Here is a 17009-nt window from a genome sequence, read left to right on the forward strand (position 1 = left end):
CATCCCTAATTTAAACCAATAAAATGGCAGAGCTTTTTGGTGAAAATAAGTCAATACAAGAAAGTGATGTGTACTTTCCATATCCTGTTAAATAAGGCGATAATAATGTTTACTAAACAGCCACACACACTGGATGAAAACACACATGACCTTATTAGACCTATTAGCTAAACTGTTAACGGTCACTGCTTCCAATTTTGAGTCTGGAACAACATGGCAGCTCTACGGTTGCACCATCATGCTTTTTTACATAGAATTCTGTAACATATCTATAAGGTCATTGGGAGCGGTGTTGTATCCGACCAGTCTCATTTCTGTTAATCCTTTTTGGTGCAGCTGGATGGATGATGAGCTGGTGTCTGCTATCACTCCCAAGCTGATCAAGGAGCGTCCCAACACCTACACCTACACCAAAGCCTTGGCTGAGTACTTGGTGCAGCAGGAGGCCGGCGACCTCAACGTGGCCATCGTCAGACCGTCGATAGTTGGAGCCAGCTGGAAAGAGCCCTTCCCAGTGAGTGATGGAGGCTTGTAGTGCTCCATTGATATTTTATAGTTTGTTTTTTAACCTTTGTTTTATTTGAACCTTTGGATCTCGATACAATTTTTTGGGGTTCATCATGTTTTTAAGATGTGTGCCATCTTTTTTTTTTTTTTTGTGAAGAAAAAATGTTCTCTTTAAGCACAAAACACGTACTGAAACGAAAGTGTGGCCCAAAAACTGAGGTACGGACCGTACTTAGACATTTACAAATTGTTAGTGATTTTAGTGATAGTTAATCCGTTGTATTTAGATTTCAGTAGGAGTAGTTTTTCGTTTTCCCATATCCCCACTGTGGTATAGCTCCTGTTCTAGCTCTTTGATTTGTTCTTCAATTGGTTGTAATGTATTTTAGATTTGTGATCCCTATTACTTACTATCTCACCCCTTATATAGGCTTTAAATGCTTCCCACCTGACTGAAGTATTTGTCTGGTTTGTATTTATGAAACAGTATTAATTTATTTTCTCATCCAAAAACCTAACAAAGTCAGGAAGTTGTAGCCATTTAGCCTGAAAGCGAAAAAGGTATAGATGAAGGTACATTAAATATTTGGCTGGATAATGACCGTGGATCATGATCAGATATCAATATGCTAACATACCATTAATAGCTAATTTATGACAGTAGGTTAGTCGAAATTAAAAATTCACAGATTTTTATGAAAAAAAGGATCCCCATTAGGTGCGTATACAGATGCTAATTTTTCAATGGAAACTAAAGTGCCACCAAGTATAGTTCTCTACTATGTTTGTTGTAATTTATGGTCACACTTGCATCTCTGTCCTGTCCTCCTCACACACACACACACACACACACACACGTGGTGGACAGTACAGAGGCCCTGATGGAGACAGTGAAAGAGAATAAAGAGAGAACAGCAGTTCCTGCAGCATGTTTAACCCATTTAAGCCTAAAATGCCTGGAAAAAATGCCTGGAAAACCTATGGGCGATTTTTAAATAACCTCCTAAAACCTGAAGTTTTTCTGGAAATTCAACAGAAGTGTCAACGATTCCTACTAAATAATCGATTTTTCAGCCTCTGTAGCAGATAGAAATTAAATTCAGAGTATTCAAAGTATTTGAGAGCTTATACCTGTCATATCTGAGCTCCCTCCCCTATAGTCGTCTTCCACCATGACTTCTGTTCTGGAAAAGTCCCATGTTGCATTGCGACACTCCCACATGTATTCTGATGCATTTCGTTGGCCAAGAGACCGAAAATAGGTGGAAAAAACTACAATCCGCTTTCCCGGCTTTAATGGTAGAATAACGCAACAGCGCCCCCGGTTTTAATGGTAGAAATGCGGTAATGCTTTCGCGGCTTAAATGGGTGAAATCACAATGAGTCAGGTCAATAGTATGCCTTAAGTCTGGTTACACTTCTCAAAGCTCACAAAGACAAAATCATCAAAGCCTGGTGCTCTGCCCCCGAGCAGAGCACCAGGCTTTGTGCTTTGGTGTTTTTCATGGGCTGAAAAACACCAATATAACAAATCTAACATCATATGACCTGAAGAGAAACAAAAAGTTATTTGTCAAGCTACAGAACAAATGTACTATCTTTTAATTAATCAATCATCTTGTGTTGAAGTACTAATTTTATGCTTTTTTTCTTCGTATTCTCTTTCAGGGTTGGATTGATAACTTCAATGGACCGAGTGGGATATTCATTGCAGTGAGTACTGAGAGAAAGTGTTTAAGTGGTCTATATACAGAAATGAAAACTGAATCTGTTCGCAGTAAGTTTTTCATCAATTTATGACACAAAGCTGCAACAGCAAAGTACAATTGCAGCTGTCTAATTAGCCAAAAGATGCCTAACTTACTGCTCCTTGAACGTCTTTAACCTCTTACCATTCCAAGTCCTTTTTTTTTTTTTTTTTTGAGAATTGGTGGTTGTCGGCAGTGGATGTTTAGGGGGAGATAGCAGGTCAACAATAAATGCCACATAGAAGTGGTGAACATCATCTGAAAGCTGTGAACCTGAAGATGAACTTCAGCTCAGCACTCTGTGTCAAGTTGTTCTGGTCGGAAATATCTAATAAAAATGACTTAATTATTTATTTAAACCTATTCAGATGTATAAGGGTTTATTACATTGATATATCCCCATTTGAAGTCCATTTCCATGTTCAGCTATGTCCCATTAGTTTTCCCATTTGTTCCACACATTTGGTCCTGAATTATACAATTTTATTCATATTGAAAATGGATAAAAATGGTCAAAAAACCCTCCAGAACAAGACCTTTGCAACAACATAGAATAATCCATGCTGTGATTTGGGTTAAAAAGCTTTGGTCATTTTGGAGATTTCTGTATTTTCAGCGATTGGATGACAAGCATTTCTGTTCTTCAAACTGTTGAGAAACACTCTTACTGTCAATATACCTAGGAAAGCTCTGAATGCTCTAGGTCTCTAGTTTGTGGTTGCTGGGGGTTCAGGTTCCTTGGTATATGCCATGGCTGCTGGACCGGATGGCTGCTTGCTTGCACTGGCTACCTCTATTCCCCCACCCCCCTCCCCTATTGCAAGTCACAAGTTTTTCATGGTGTAAAGTGTACTATTGAGTATGTGCTCATGTTGCTCCCCTATCCTCTTCTGTTTTATCTCTTCCATTCCTGTCTTCCTGTCCTGTCCACCCCTTTGTCACATTGTATGTATGTTTATGTATATTTACGGACGGTTCGATGGGTCATTTCATTGTCCTAGTACTTGTTACTACTATTGTTGTTCAATGACAATAAAGTTGAATCTCATCTCACGTGACGTTGCCTTGCGTAACTGGCTTTAGGTTAATTTGCCTTGCCCCATTTTACATAGACATCTTGTCATGTTGTAGTTTACTTCAGCCCATTTTTTTGTACCTTTTTAATCTGAAGGCTTTGAAACTTTAAAAGTTGTATTAATGGTCTTTCTTTCACCTTGTCTAGGCTGGTAAAGGGATCTTGCGTACAATGAGGGCATCTAATGATGCCGTGGCTGACCTGGTGCCTGTGGACGTTGTCATCAATGCCACAGTGGCTGCAGCTTGGTACTCTGGATCACAGGCACGAAACAGGTTGGAGAGGCACGAATACTTGATCGCATTAGATCTTCTAGTCAAGTTATATTGAAGTGTTGATTGTACTTTGAAACTATCCCCTCAATGTTACAGGTCTAGAAACATCCTGGTTTACAACTGCACAACCGGTGGAGTCAACCCATTTCGCTGGGGGGAAGTCGGTATGATTCCTCTTTTATCTTACCCTTGACAATAGAAGCCTGCATGCTTAAACATAGTGTCTAATGATATACTCTGATTTTAATCTGATCCACTGCTTTCCACACCAAAAGTAAGACCTTTTTTTCAGCTGTTCGTTATGGATCCACCTTTTTAGCTAGCTCTTTATGGGGTTCTCTTAAAGTGAATCCCAGCTAAGTAGTGACAGGTCTGAACAATTTACTTTGGCAGCAGTACCAAAGCTGTTAGTGAAGCATTGAAAAATGTATTTAACTGCTTATTGATGACTTGTGTTGAACAACCTTCTGTTTCTTAGAGTACCATGTAATATCCACATTCAAGAGGAACCCCCTTGAGCAGGCCTTCCGTCGGCCCAATGTTAATCTCACATCCAATCACCTAATCAATCAGTACTGGATCGCCGTGAGCCACAAGGCTCCGGCCTTCCTCTATGATCTGTACCTCAGGCTGATTGGAAGAGAGCCCAGGTAACCTCTTCATCACCGACTCTGACGTGCCGCACCTCTGCTGTTTAACGCCAGCACCTCACACACACGCACAAAAACATCTCTGCTGCTTTAGTCCTGTCACTTTTTTTCTTTTAGTGTGGTAGCCTAACATTGTAGCTGCGATGCTAATGTGTCACATGATGCTTGTGTGCACTTTTTGTTGGGAATTGAAGAATGTATAACCCAGCTGCCCTCTTGCACAAACAAGAGATTACTGATGGGTTCTGCACTCTCCACATCTTGCTACTTGCAATGTTTGTATTCTCAGTTGGGCTCCCAAGCTGTCAGCACTAGGGTCATCTCAGTCGAGCTGATGAATTGACTGAGGTGTACTTAAGTCTGAAGATGCTTTTGGGAACCCAACCCAGGTGTCGGCCCTTTTAAAAAAAAAACACTTTTGCCAGCTGCTGAATTGTCAGTTAAGTGAACTGAATCTATCGCCTTTTATAATACAGATACTTAAAAATTCTGCAGCCCTTTAGATGTCACACTGTTCTAATGAATAGCAGTGCTCGAGCCAACGCACAGGGCCTGCATCTTGCCTGGTATCAGTATGAGGAGGAAACGCATATTCTTCTTCAACTCGTCCTCTCTGTGTCCTCCTCGTTCTGTCATGTGTATCTCTCCCCTACAGAAAACTGTATAAACATGACCTTCAAGACCAATCCCTTAGAGCAGGCCTTCAGAAGGCCCAATGTCAATCTGCGCTCCAACCCCTTTACTAATCAGTACTGGACCACTGTCAGCCACACGCTGCCAGCCCTGCTCTATGATGGCTATCTCAGGCTGACAGGCCACAAGCCCCGGTAAGGTCTCAACTGCCCCACCCCCCCCCAACCCAACACATGCACACACTTCCCTCCCCTGCCAGTCAGTGTGTTTGTTTTTGTGTGTGTACCTGTGTGTACCTGTGTGTACTTGTATTGGTACTTGTACTTCCGACATAGTGAGGACTGGAAGAACTGTTTTAACCAACTGAGTGAAGACATTTTGGCTGGTCCTCACTTCCTCAAGTCTGTTTGAGGGTTAAGACTCTGTTTTAAGCTAAAGTGAATTAGATTTTATGTTAGGGTTGGGGTTAGGCATTTAATGCTTAAAGTCAGTGTTGCCAACTTAGCGACTTTGTCGCTATATTAAGAGCTATTGTTGCTATATGTCGCTATAATTTCAGACCCCTCTAGTGACTATTTTTCAAGAAAGCGGCTAGCGACAAATCTAGCAACTTTATCTCGTGTTAATCGAGACTTTTGGAGACTTGTTCCTACTCTTCTTAACGAGCAGCAGGGGCTGCTGTGGGCCCCTCCCTCGTCCCAAAGCACTAACAAGCGGCCCAGTCCTCCTGCAGCAGTCCCTCCCGGCTGCAGTCAGAGCAGGAGATGATAACCTCTCCGCATCCAGTCTGCAAATGAATCAAGCATGTGCAAAGTCAGTCAGTGTCTCTTTTGGGTCACTTTTGCCGGTCCCGAGGCCGAATAAAGGAGGAGGGTTGGAATTGTGACAGAAGACAGTGCATTTGCAGTTCTAAACATACTTAGGGAAAATTTTTACTCACTTTTGGTCTCTCCCACAACGTTATTCCTCTCTCCTACAGCGTCCATTACAATTTCAAGCACATGGTAAATCATGCAAATGAAGCCATGACGTCATTTAGCAACTTCCAGCGACTTTAAGTACAGCAAATAGCTACGTTCCTTACTGAGTAGTTGGCAACACTGCTTGAAGTTAGGGTAGGGGCTAGGGAATGCATTGTGTCAATGAGTGTCCTCACAAAGATAGAAGTACAATGGTGTGTTTGTGTGTTTTGATGACTGGTCAAGTGGGATGGTGAGAACAAGGAAGGGTCCGTGGCGGAGGAACTAACTGTTTGCTGTGTCTTTACTCGACCTCATGGCATCAGCTGGACTTTGTTAACGAAGACAAAGTGTTTTTTGCGTTGCTTTCATTTTTTGAATGTGCCTTTTGTCAACAAGCCATGCTGTGAACATGACATCCATTTTTGCCATGCCCAAATTCTTCCCCTATCATGGAAAATCTGAAGACGACATCGACTTCTTGGTCACTTAGTAAAGGTTGTGTCCAGTCGGAGACACAACATGTCCCACTGAATACAAACCCTATGCATGTTAATTGACTCACATTTATTTCAGACATTGGATGTAATGCAGCGCGAAGCTTTCCCCCCAAAATACTACATCTTTTATCTGCTGAATTTCATGTGGTTTCTGGCTGTCTGAAATTAATTTGGCTTAGTAGCTTACTCACATTCGAGGGGTGTGATTTGAATGGGTATGTCATCAGTTGTAATGTAAGTAGTGATTATTTCTGCTTCTGTGTGCTGATCAACCATGCATGTTTGTCACGTTCTCTGACTCACTCACAGGAGGAATCTGAGTCAGCTCAATCTGCCTCAATATAAAATGACAGCCGAGATAGAAAAGGCCAAATGTGGATTAAGGCCTTTTTATTTATAACAAATTGAAATGTTGCAATTGTGTAATTAAAATACTGTTAAATATTTACTTGGGTAGTTGTTTGAGTTTAAAATTCACTGATTTACAAAAATGTGCAGTTTGAAGACTCAGATCCTCCTATAATCTTCACAATAATGGGCACTGCTGTTTTTTCCATTCCTACCACAATTCTCACCCTAATTACCACAACACTGGTTTCTGGTTTTGAATTATCCTCACTTGTATTATGATCCCCTATCCCCTATCTGAACTAATACAGAAATTATATGTATTAACTAGATTCACTTTTGTGAACCGGAAGACAAGATTTTTTTCAATTTGTGTAGTTTTTTTTAATTATTTGGGGGTAATTCATGACATAACTTTGGTTTATGGGTGCTTTTGAAATTGTATTAGCTGTCATCTTGGCCTGCACACAGGCTAAATTCAATTAGCTGATCTGTTGGAATCACAGACCTGAGCCCTGTACTACCAAGCTGGATTTGAGGGTTAGTGAAGTAACTTTGGGAATAACGTTGGGTTTTCAGTATCACAAAGGTGGTTCTCTATTAATCAAGCTAGATCACCATGGTGATTCATGCTGCGAAGTTAACCTGGACAGGACCAGGTTTTGTTCTGAGTTTCAGATTGAAATCGGCTAGAAAACCTCTAACTCCTTCAGAAACGGCATGTCACACTAGACAACAGTCAATCTGTGATCCATACAGATTCTCAGCGGGGTGAATAAGAATATATATATATATATAATAATATAATATAAATGTAAACGTGTTGAGTTGTACAGTTACATTAATGTCACCGAACAGAGCCATGCAGTTACAGTAGAGTTGCTGTATGTAACATAACTGCAGTTACAGTAGAGTTACTGTGTATATCATAGATGCAGTCAACTGATGTGTGAAGTTGTTTCTCATTGCACTACTGAATATGTTTGTAGTTTTCTGGACTTTTAACCACACAGTCTTCAAAATTACTCTCCTGTAAAATAAGGTAGCATACATTAATACTCCACTATATTATTAATCAGTATGACGTTTACTTGCATATTAAATGCTGTATAATTCCTTAAAACACACTAGTGTTACATTGTGTTTTATGCTTTATATTGATTTGCTGATGTCCGTTTTAAACTGCCGGTATTACAGCTGATATAATACTGATTAGACAATGTCTAATGTTAGCCTGTTTATCTAAGATAATAGGCCCTAAAATAATTTATTTTTAAAGTGGGCAAAAACAAATTATATTTGGTTATATCCTTCATTGTGGGACAGTTTCAGATTTAAATCCAGTTCATGAGTATAATGTTAAAATGTCAGTTTTCAGTGTAACAGTAACTGTGCTGCAGCTGTCAGGTTTGAAATCAACAGTAGTCATTGAGAATGCATGGAGTAGATGAATATATATATTAACTCATGAATTCACACTGGTTGTTTTCTGCCAGAATTGGTCGCGTACCTTATTCAGAGCAACAGTATTGATTTCAACTGGAATAATTATTATATTCGTATATAGAAGTGGGCGTAATGCAAGCATTTTTTCCAGTAGTTTAGTCAAATGATGATCTCAACACCCCCTTTTTGTGAACGCACACACAGCCTGAAGAGGAAAGCCTGGGTTAACTGAGAAAGTTGATAACCACCTTCGTGATACAAGATTGCAGTCGTTAGGTTAAGTGAAACGAGACGATGAAAAAGTATCCTGGGTGTGTTGAACTCGCTTGGCAGTACAGGGCTTTATTCCATGTAGTGCTGTGACAATGTTTGTACAAAACCTCTTGACCTTTTAGAAAATGTGTATAGTTAATGATTACATAATTTGGAAATTACTTTGACACCAGATCTGTAGAACATTAGTTTGAACATTGGTGGAGATTCTAAAATAAAATGGTTGTTACACCCCTAAATGTCAAAGCATAGTGTGAATTAAAATCAAGGTCCAGATGTTTACAGATACACAGTACTGTACAGCTCAAATTATCACAATTATTACAGTGAAAATATGTTTAATAGGATCTTTATAGCTTGGGGAAGTCATGCCGATGGCATATAATGTGAAAATGTATTGAATATTTTAATATTCATATGAATGTTTAATTCATATTTTAAATAATTTATGCAAATTTCTCCCAATCTCAAATGATCAGACTAAATTACTGACTGTACGTTGTATAAAATACTTGCCATAATGGCTTTTGTGACAGTTTTTGTCTTTGTTGTTAAAGTTTTCTCTAACTTCTGCCTCTGCTTTCCCCTTCTCCAACCGAATGGTTCTCCATTCATTATTCCCTCTCTCAATTCCTCCCATGTTCTCTGCCCACTCCTCTACCTCTGTCCATCCAACCATACTGTATCCCTGCCTCTCTCTACTCTGGTTATTTACCTGCCACACTCCTCTTTCTGCTACTCCAACTGCATAATCACTCATCAATCCAATGATCTACCCCCATATTGTCCCTTCTTTTTCTTCTTTCCTTCCCTTTTTTCACCACTTATTTATCACAGGATGATGAAGACAATCACACGCCTCCACAAGGCCATGATGGTCCTGGAGTATTTCACCAGTCACTCCTGGGTGTGGAACAATGACAACATCGTCATGCTACTCTCCCAGATGAGCCCAGAGGATAAGAAGGTAGGAAGGATGTTAATGACCTTTAACAAGGGAACTTTTCCCTCAGACGATGGGGAGATGAAGCAGCCTTCCACGGTGAGGAGGAGATCTCCAACCGTCCAGAGCAGTACCTGGGGGCCACGACCAGGAGCTCTGTTTTATTGCTGTTTAGTTTGAGTAGGTTTTATGTCACCCAGGTATTGATGTCTTGCAGGCAGTTGACGAGTGACTGGGGTGGAACCTAGAGGACTAAACTGTGCTGATGTAGAGTTGAGTGTCGTCAGCGTAGGAGTGGAATACCATGTTGGGCGGTTGATCTGACCAAGGGGAGCATGTAAATGTTGAAAAGAACGGGGGCCAAGCACAGCACCTTGTGGCACACCTTGGTTGACTGTGGCTGGATGGGAGCTGGACAAACAGTTTTCTGTTGGGTAGATATGATTGGAGCCAGGAGAGAGCTATACCAGAAAGGCAGAGGTGTTCAGATAGGCAGTTGAGGAGGATGGAGTGGGAGACTGTATCAAAGGCTGCAGGATAATGCTAATGTTCGCTATTGTTTTCCCATTTCATAGCTCTTACGGTGAATTCACAAGGCGGTCAAGGAATGTCTTATTTTTATATTCAAGGAGCTATGGTTTTGAATAAATGTTGTGAACCATCAGTATAAGAGTCATTCAGCCAGGGATGCTACAGAGGACACAGATGACAATGATCTCCCTCACATCATTCAAACCACACAACACAGACTTTCACACTGAAGAAACGGCAGACAGATTTATCACTCAGTGCGTTAATGTCTGATAGTAGGCAGGCTGCAACACAGTGACTCATTCATTCTCTGCTGACGTCAGTTTATAGTGAACAGAGACGTTTTTCAGGATAACACTCTGGAGAAAAATCTGCATTTGTGGATGGCATGAGGGCGGATATTTTCTTTATACATTAGAGCTATTGTTTCTGTACGGAGACACTTGACTGTTGTTCTCTTGGCAGACACATATCTGATGTCAAAATAATCTAATACTAGAGACTAGAATAGTGTAGGAAGGTTCTCATTTTGAAAATGGTTCTCTTAAAATGAGTTTTTACTCTGTAGTGCCTTTCTTCGGCCAACAAAGCTGCAGGCTGCTTGGGGATTCAGATCCTTTTTATTCCCTTAATGCTGACTGATAGCCTGCCACAGGCGGCTCCAGCTCACTGTTCACTGATCCAACCACGAGCCATGTGCCACTATGCTTTCCTCATCTCTCAGCCGGTGATCACAGTTATTCTCCCCTCACAGTGGAAGGTAACACTGGGGGTTGAGTTAGGACAAAGCCAGCTGGAGCTCAGTGTCGGCTCCTTGCTGTGATAAGTTATTCTCTCTAATTCCCTTTTATTAGATACTCATGCAGACATTTATTATTACTCGAAATCCCTGCAGTATCCACATATCCTGCCAACTCAAAAATTAGCTTTGAACTATGAGAAATTAGAATGTCTCTGATGTCTCTGGTCCTGAAAGTTGGTAGATATATTGAAGATAGATGAAGTATAACTTCAACTAACTGACCCATAGACTAATGGCCATTAGAGGTGGGGGGAAAAAATCGATACAGCATAGTATCGCAATGTTTTGCGTGGCAATATCATAACGATTCATGGCCGCCAAGTATCGATATTTAGCATTCTGACCGGCCGGCGAGCCGTCAGTACTTTATTTGTTTTTCGGTGGCCGTAGCGGGCTCACTTTTAAGAATATACTGGAGATACTGGTATTATATGAAACCAGAAGATCTAAGGCAGGGGTGTCAAACTCTGGCCCGCGGGCCAGATACGAAGAGGCAATACCAAATTATTATATTATTATTGTACTATAAAAGCTGACCCGCAGGTAAAAGGTTTATTTGTTCAATATTGGCCCGCGATTTTATTCAAGTTTTAAATTTTGGCCCATTGTGTATTTGAGTTTGACACCCCTGATCTAAGATATCTATATCTATAGAATCTATAGCCATGTATGTCACCATATCGTGTCGGGAAGTTGTTGAAATAACGATGCAAAGTTAAGCTTTTTGTATGTTTCATTAAAAAAAAAAAATAGAGCAGTGAAGCTTAAAGTTGAGGAAAGCTTGATAAAATGCTGCAGTTGTTGTCGTCCATACATGTTTGATATCAGTTCAGTTCAGTTTGACTGAATTCTTTGTTGGTCAGTCTGTGGGTTTGGTTCTCATTGTGGAGAAATAAAAAGACTGAAGTGAGATGAATAGACTGAGAATTTTCTCTTATTTGACAAAACAATTCTTGATTGAATTTAATTGTGTGGACACAAAATGCAGTTAAACAGTTAAATCACAATATATTGTATCACAATACTCACCATTTCGCAAAATCACAATAACATCATATCGTGACTCAAGTATCGGGATAAAATCATATCGTGGGGCCTCTGGGGATTTACACCTCTTATGGCCATCATAGGGTTAGAATTTTAATTAATCCAATACTTCATCTGCAAAAATAATGAATCAGTCACATGAGCCTTCCCATTAAGCCCCACAGATAGACTGTAGACTTGTTGTTCTGCATTTTCGTCCAAGATAAAATTGTTTCTTTATTTTTTATTTATAGTTATATTCTGTGATGTAGTGTATTCTCACATTATTATTAGTACTTTATTAGCGCTAAAGATATCGTTCAACTGAACCTCAATCATTGAATAGTAATGTTTGATGAATGTTTCTTGTGTTTCCATTTCTGTAGGTGTTTAACTTTGATGTGCGTCAGCTGCACTGGGCGGAGTACATGGAAAGTTACTGTATGGGAACCAAAAAATATGTCCTCAACGAAGAGCTGTCGGGCCTGCCTGCTGCACGCAAACACCTCAACAAGTAAGAATGGAAAAAAATTGTGCAATTCTGCCAACACCTACAGAGTAAATACTGTGTGTAATGCAGTTCTCTGTAGAGCGTATTCATCTAAGTCACCATACAGTCGATAAACCTCCACTGTACTTAGATATCCTTTAGATTTTCACGTACTTCAGTTCATCCTTCCATTAACCACATAAGTATTTTACGTGTCAGAATTATTATCATTTGTGTTCTACAGATTATCAGTCAGAGTGGATAGTACAGTCAGAGTGGCAGTAATCCTGCAGTCTCTAACAAAGCTCATGTGAATATTCAGCATCAGGACACTTTAAAAGGAATTTAAAAGGAGAGGTCATGAATTAAAAACGGCACATCTAACACAGGGTTTCCGCTATATTCATTTAGTACTGGCGGCCTGCCACTGCTAAGTTATGCCCGCCGCTACTTCAGAATAGGGGGTTGTTTTATTTTTATAACTCTGTAGCAGTGACCACAGCGGGAGGCTCCGTAGACCAGTCTTCCGCTGGAACATTGCCAGGACGTCACTCGAGATGTCATAACAACCGTAACAGCGCAAGCACTCTGTTAGCATTACTCCAGTTTCTGAGTGAGGTTAGACTGCGTGTTAGAGCGGATGTTCTGCTAACGATACTGGAAGAGAACAAAGCACTGTCAGTCAGCATCCACTTGTTTCCTCGGTGTAAAGTCCATTTCCAGAAGTTCAAGTCAAATAGCCCCAACCCAAGCATAGATGGACATACTTTTCTGTGGCCAGCATTTCCATATTAAACATGCTTTTTAAAATTGGTCTTTTGTAATATTACATTTTTTTTGAGACACTGAATTTTAGGTCTTCATTAAATGTAAGATATATATACATAATCATTATAATTAGAAGAAATTAAATAAATAAATTAAGACATTAAATGTTTCATTCTGAGTGTATTGGATCTATATAATGTGATATTTCCACTTTTTTAATTGAATTACTGACTTAAATAAACTTTTCTATGATATTCATTGAGATGCACCTGTATACTAGTATTTACCAGCCGTTACGGTAAGAACATGTTAGACTCGCCTTCAAAATAAGAGCACTTGGATGTGTTAACAGAGTCCACCACAGAATTTACAAGAAGACCATCAAAATGCTGTCAAAATTGAATGCTTTAAATAAAACACAGAAGAACCCTTATTCTCCTTTACAATATTTCATTAAAATATGCAATGATTAAGATGGAATAGTGGCATTAGAATGTGCGAGAGGCACCAAATTTAGGTGCCCCTGGACCCCCCTACTTTGTTCAGGTCCCCCCATCATAGTCTCAGAAATCCTGTGAAAAACACTGGTTCTAAAGCTTGTTTTGCAGTCGAGTGTTATTTTTTAATACTTTCTAAATCACTGGTTGATATTTACATGTGCACGCCGTCCGTGGGACAAATAACCTTTAACCCCCGCTGCTGAAAAAAGTCCTAGAGGAAGCTCTGTCTATCATTAGTGTGAAACTGGATTTGGAATGTGATTTGTGTACGTTCAGAATAACCTGTCTCTCACTTCACAACTTCACCCCAGCAAATCTCAAACTGGAGTCCTCCTTTTTTGAAGTCAACGATTGGTCACAATTGTGCGTCTTATTCCCCCAGGCTGAGGAACATCCGCTACACCTTCAATACCATCCTCGTGGTGCTCATCTGGCGCGTCTTCATCGCCCGATCCCAGATGGCCAGAAACATCTGGTACTTTGTGGTGAGCCTCTGCTTCAAATTCCTCTCCTACTTCAGAGCTTCCTCCACAATGAGATAATGAGCCCGGGACGGGGAGGCAGGTGGCGAGGCAAAAGGGGCAAAGAAATGAGAAAAAAAAAGAAAAAAAAACACTGGCTGTGGATGATTAAAAAGGTCCTTGAGCTCAAAGCCCTTAAAACGGTCCCATGACATCTGTCTCTGGCCCCGCTCTTTGCCCCGACACTCGAGGATTAAATGGAAAAAAATGAAACCCACGAACACAGACAGAGCTACTGGACATGCCTGGAGTCCACAACGGTCTGAATGTTACATGTCTCGGATCTATCTAAGCTGATCTCTTGCACTTCATAAAACACAGAGGGCATGGATTTATCTCACAATGTACAATGCTCAGACTAACAGCACTTAACAGATGAGTTAAAGACCACAAGACCACACCGCCCTCATCCTATTCACGGCCACTCAATCTGGTCCCCCCTCAGGTGCCAGCTTTACCGCTGCAATCTTTAAGCTCTCCTGCACCCGAAACCTGCTTCATCTCGTCTGTCTGTATGCTCACCTGGATGCCTGCCTGCAAAACAAAAGCTATGCATTGGTCGATGCTTTGCTACAAAAACCCTTCTACTGGTTTCCAGTCGGTCCAGGCTATATGTAATCTTTCATTGAAGAATAACCATTTCTCTGCTGTCACCTGAAAACTGTCCTCTTTTTTTTTTTTTCTCGTTTAAGATTTGCGTGTGGTTCTTGTCTTGCTAGTCCTGATAAAATGTCTTAAAAAGCTGTTACAAAAAATGTCTGTTAATCAAAGTTTTCATCTGACAGCAAGTTTTGTTTAAGCTACTCTCTGCTTGTGGGGCAGTTGAGCCAGTTTTGCGTGTTCGTTCGGAGGCAGTTGAAAGCTGTTTCTGTACCGACTCTGTGAAGGATTGTTCCCAGACGGACGAGCCTAGAAATCACTGTTTATACTCTGTCTTGCCCTTCAGACCCCATCCCCAAAACCAAAGCCATTTCATCCAATATTAGAGAGTTGAAAGCGCTGAAAGCTCGGGGTAAAGTGAGAGTTGACATTGTAACGTCACCTAGACTGACACGTGCCCCACCAAGAGTTGTCAGTGGTTGTCTCTCACTCTTCCTGCTTGGGAAAGGCACACACTCCTGTATGTCCCCAGTGAGCTGCTGGCTAATTACAACCGTGCACAACGTAGATTGTAATACGATGGGTTCATCCAGTGCCTACAAACGGATTGTTCTTGCATCAGCAGATCCTGCAAACCAAGCTTCCTCTACAGGTTCCTTTTGTCATTTCTTTGTGTCATTTGGTCTTAAAGTTATTTTTGCCAAAATACCTCTTCGCTAACACTTGTAGCTCAGTAGAGGATGAGACAGGTGGAGTTGAGAGGAGGAATATTGTCACTTTGGGCTTTATCTTCATACGGATTGAGAATAGGAATTTTCACTGCTGGTTGACAAATACCGAGTCGTTGATATACACTGTGGTTAATGGCTCTCATTCATAGTCTGTTAGTACACTACTTTTCAGGTAACTCCGACTGTAGTCCACCATCTTTGTGAAAAGTTTTGTTATGTGACTTTGATCATTTTTCTGTGTTTACATACTTTTTATGGGTCATAGTTTATCATGTTACTTGTTCATTTACTATCTTAGTTGCTTCTGTACATATAGCTATGCAGTGCATTTGTCATGTTGTTTATAACCCGCTGTTAAACTCTTTGACCTTTGACTTGTTACATTAAAAAAATTTACTAATCTGTAAAACAGACGAGTTACAGAACTGGCAACATGAGCTTTTTTTGTATCAAATTTCTTTGTTTTTGTTTCAACCCTTATTTACGGTGGCCCTGAGAGCTCACAGCGCTGCAACTTAAAAAAACACACGCAAATACACAAAACACAAGAAAACATCTTCATCAATTTGACAACACAAGCGCAGCATTTAGAAAACGCTGCAAAGACCACAAGACAACAGAAGTGTTTCCACAGGACACTTAAAAGTGGTGCACACGTCTGGACGATATAATGTGAAATTAACACTTTATTACTATTTCATGATAATGATATTTTCATGTTATAACGTGATATATAGTGTTAGCCTGCTAGCCCATATCAATGACATTGCAGTTAAACAGATCAAATAAATGAATTAATGTTTTAGTTGGTCTCTCTCAAGGGCACCTTGTTGGTCTTGGTCTTGCTAGCCCGCTAACGCTAGCGCGATATCGATTCGCCACTAACGTTAGCATGCTATTGATTGCAGGCTACCGCTAGCACGCTATGAACATTGAAATTATCATTATCTTGAAATAACATGATAATATTACAAGCGTGTCAAGACGTGTGCATCACTTTTAAGTGTCCTCTGGAAACACTTCTGTTGTGTTGTGGTCTTTGCAGCGCGTTTTCTAAATGCTGCACTTGTGTTTGTCAAATTTATGAAGTTTTCTCAATTTGCTTGTGTTTTGTGTATTTGCATGTGTTTTAAGTTGCAGCGCTGTGAGCTCTCAGGGCCACCGTACTTATTACCATATTAAGTCTTTAATTAATATATCTGAGGTTTACCTGTGTGCATTGTTCTTGTCTAATACCTATTTCCTGAGCACACTACTGTGTGATAATCTTTGTCTGCGCTTGCATGTATCTTCTCAAAGTGTCTTAGGCCAAAGCAGCTTCAAACACATACATGTACGTCCTGTGAATGTCCTGGATTCACTTCGGAATGGGATTTCAGTCTTTTTCATAGCATGAGCCATTTTACAAAGGGTCATGTGACTTGATGGAAATATGCACTCTTTCGGGAAAGACGTGTGCAAGAAGTGTGAATCGTGCCTGAACTTTTTGAATATTCTAACGGTGTGAAAATAGAGCAATCAGATCTATGTTTTCTAATTATTTTGTGTACAGCTCTATTTAGGTAGACTTCAACATACAGATGTATTTTTATGCTAATGACATTGCGTGGCTATTTTACTGATGAAAAGCTTACTGTACCATCTTCAGCTGCTGTAAATGCTACTTAAAAAGGTAAATGTGTC

The 17009-nt window shown here is 40.3% G+C and overlaps 1 protein-coding gene across 1 annotated transcript in view; it reads left to right on the top strand.

Moving 5' to 3' along the window:
* Positions 1-15739, top strand: part of far1 (fatty acyl CoA reductase 1) — a 32574-nt gene extending 16835 nt beyond the window's left edge. The window contains exons 6-13 of the mRNA XM_059334750.1: positions 337-514; positions 2176-2220; positions 3478-3605; positions 3702-3769; positions 4084-4255; positions 9252-9381; positions 12103-12230; positions 13857-15739. Coding sequence (XP_059190733.1) covers positions 337-514; positions 2176-2220; positions 3478-3605; positions 3702-3769; positions 4084-4255; positions 9252-9381; positions 12103-12230; positions 13857-14016 — 1009 coding nt within the window. The 3' untranslated portion in view covers positions 14017-15739. The remainder of the gene's footprint in view (positions 1-336; positions 515-2175; positions 2221-3477; positions 3606-3701; positions 3770-4083; positions 4256-9251; positions 9382-12102; positions 12231-13856) is intronic.
* Positions 15740-17009: the final 1270 nt, after the last annotated feature.

This window comes from Centropristis striata, chromosome 6 (genome assembly GCF_030273125.1).
Source record: "Centropristis striata isolate RG_2023a ecotype Rhode Island chromosome 6, C.striata_1.0, whole genome shotgun sequence".
Lineage (NCBI taxonomy): Eukaryota > Metazoa > Chordata > Actinopteri > Perciformes > Serranidae > Centropristis > Centropristis striata.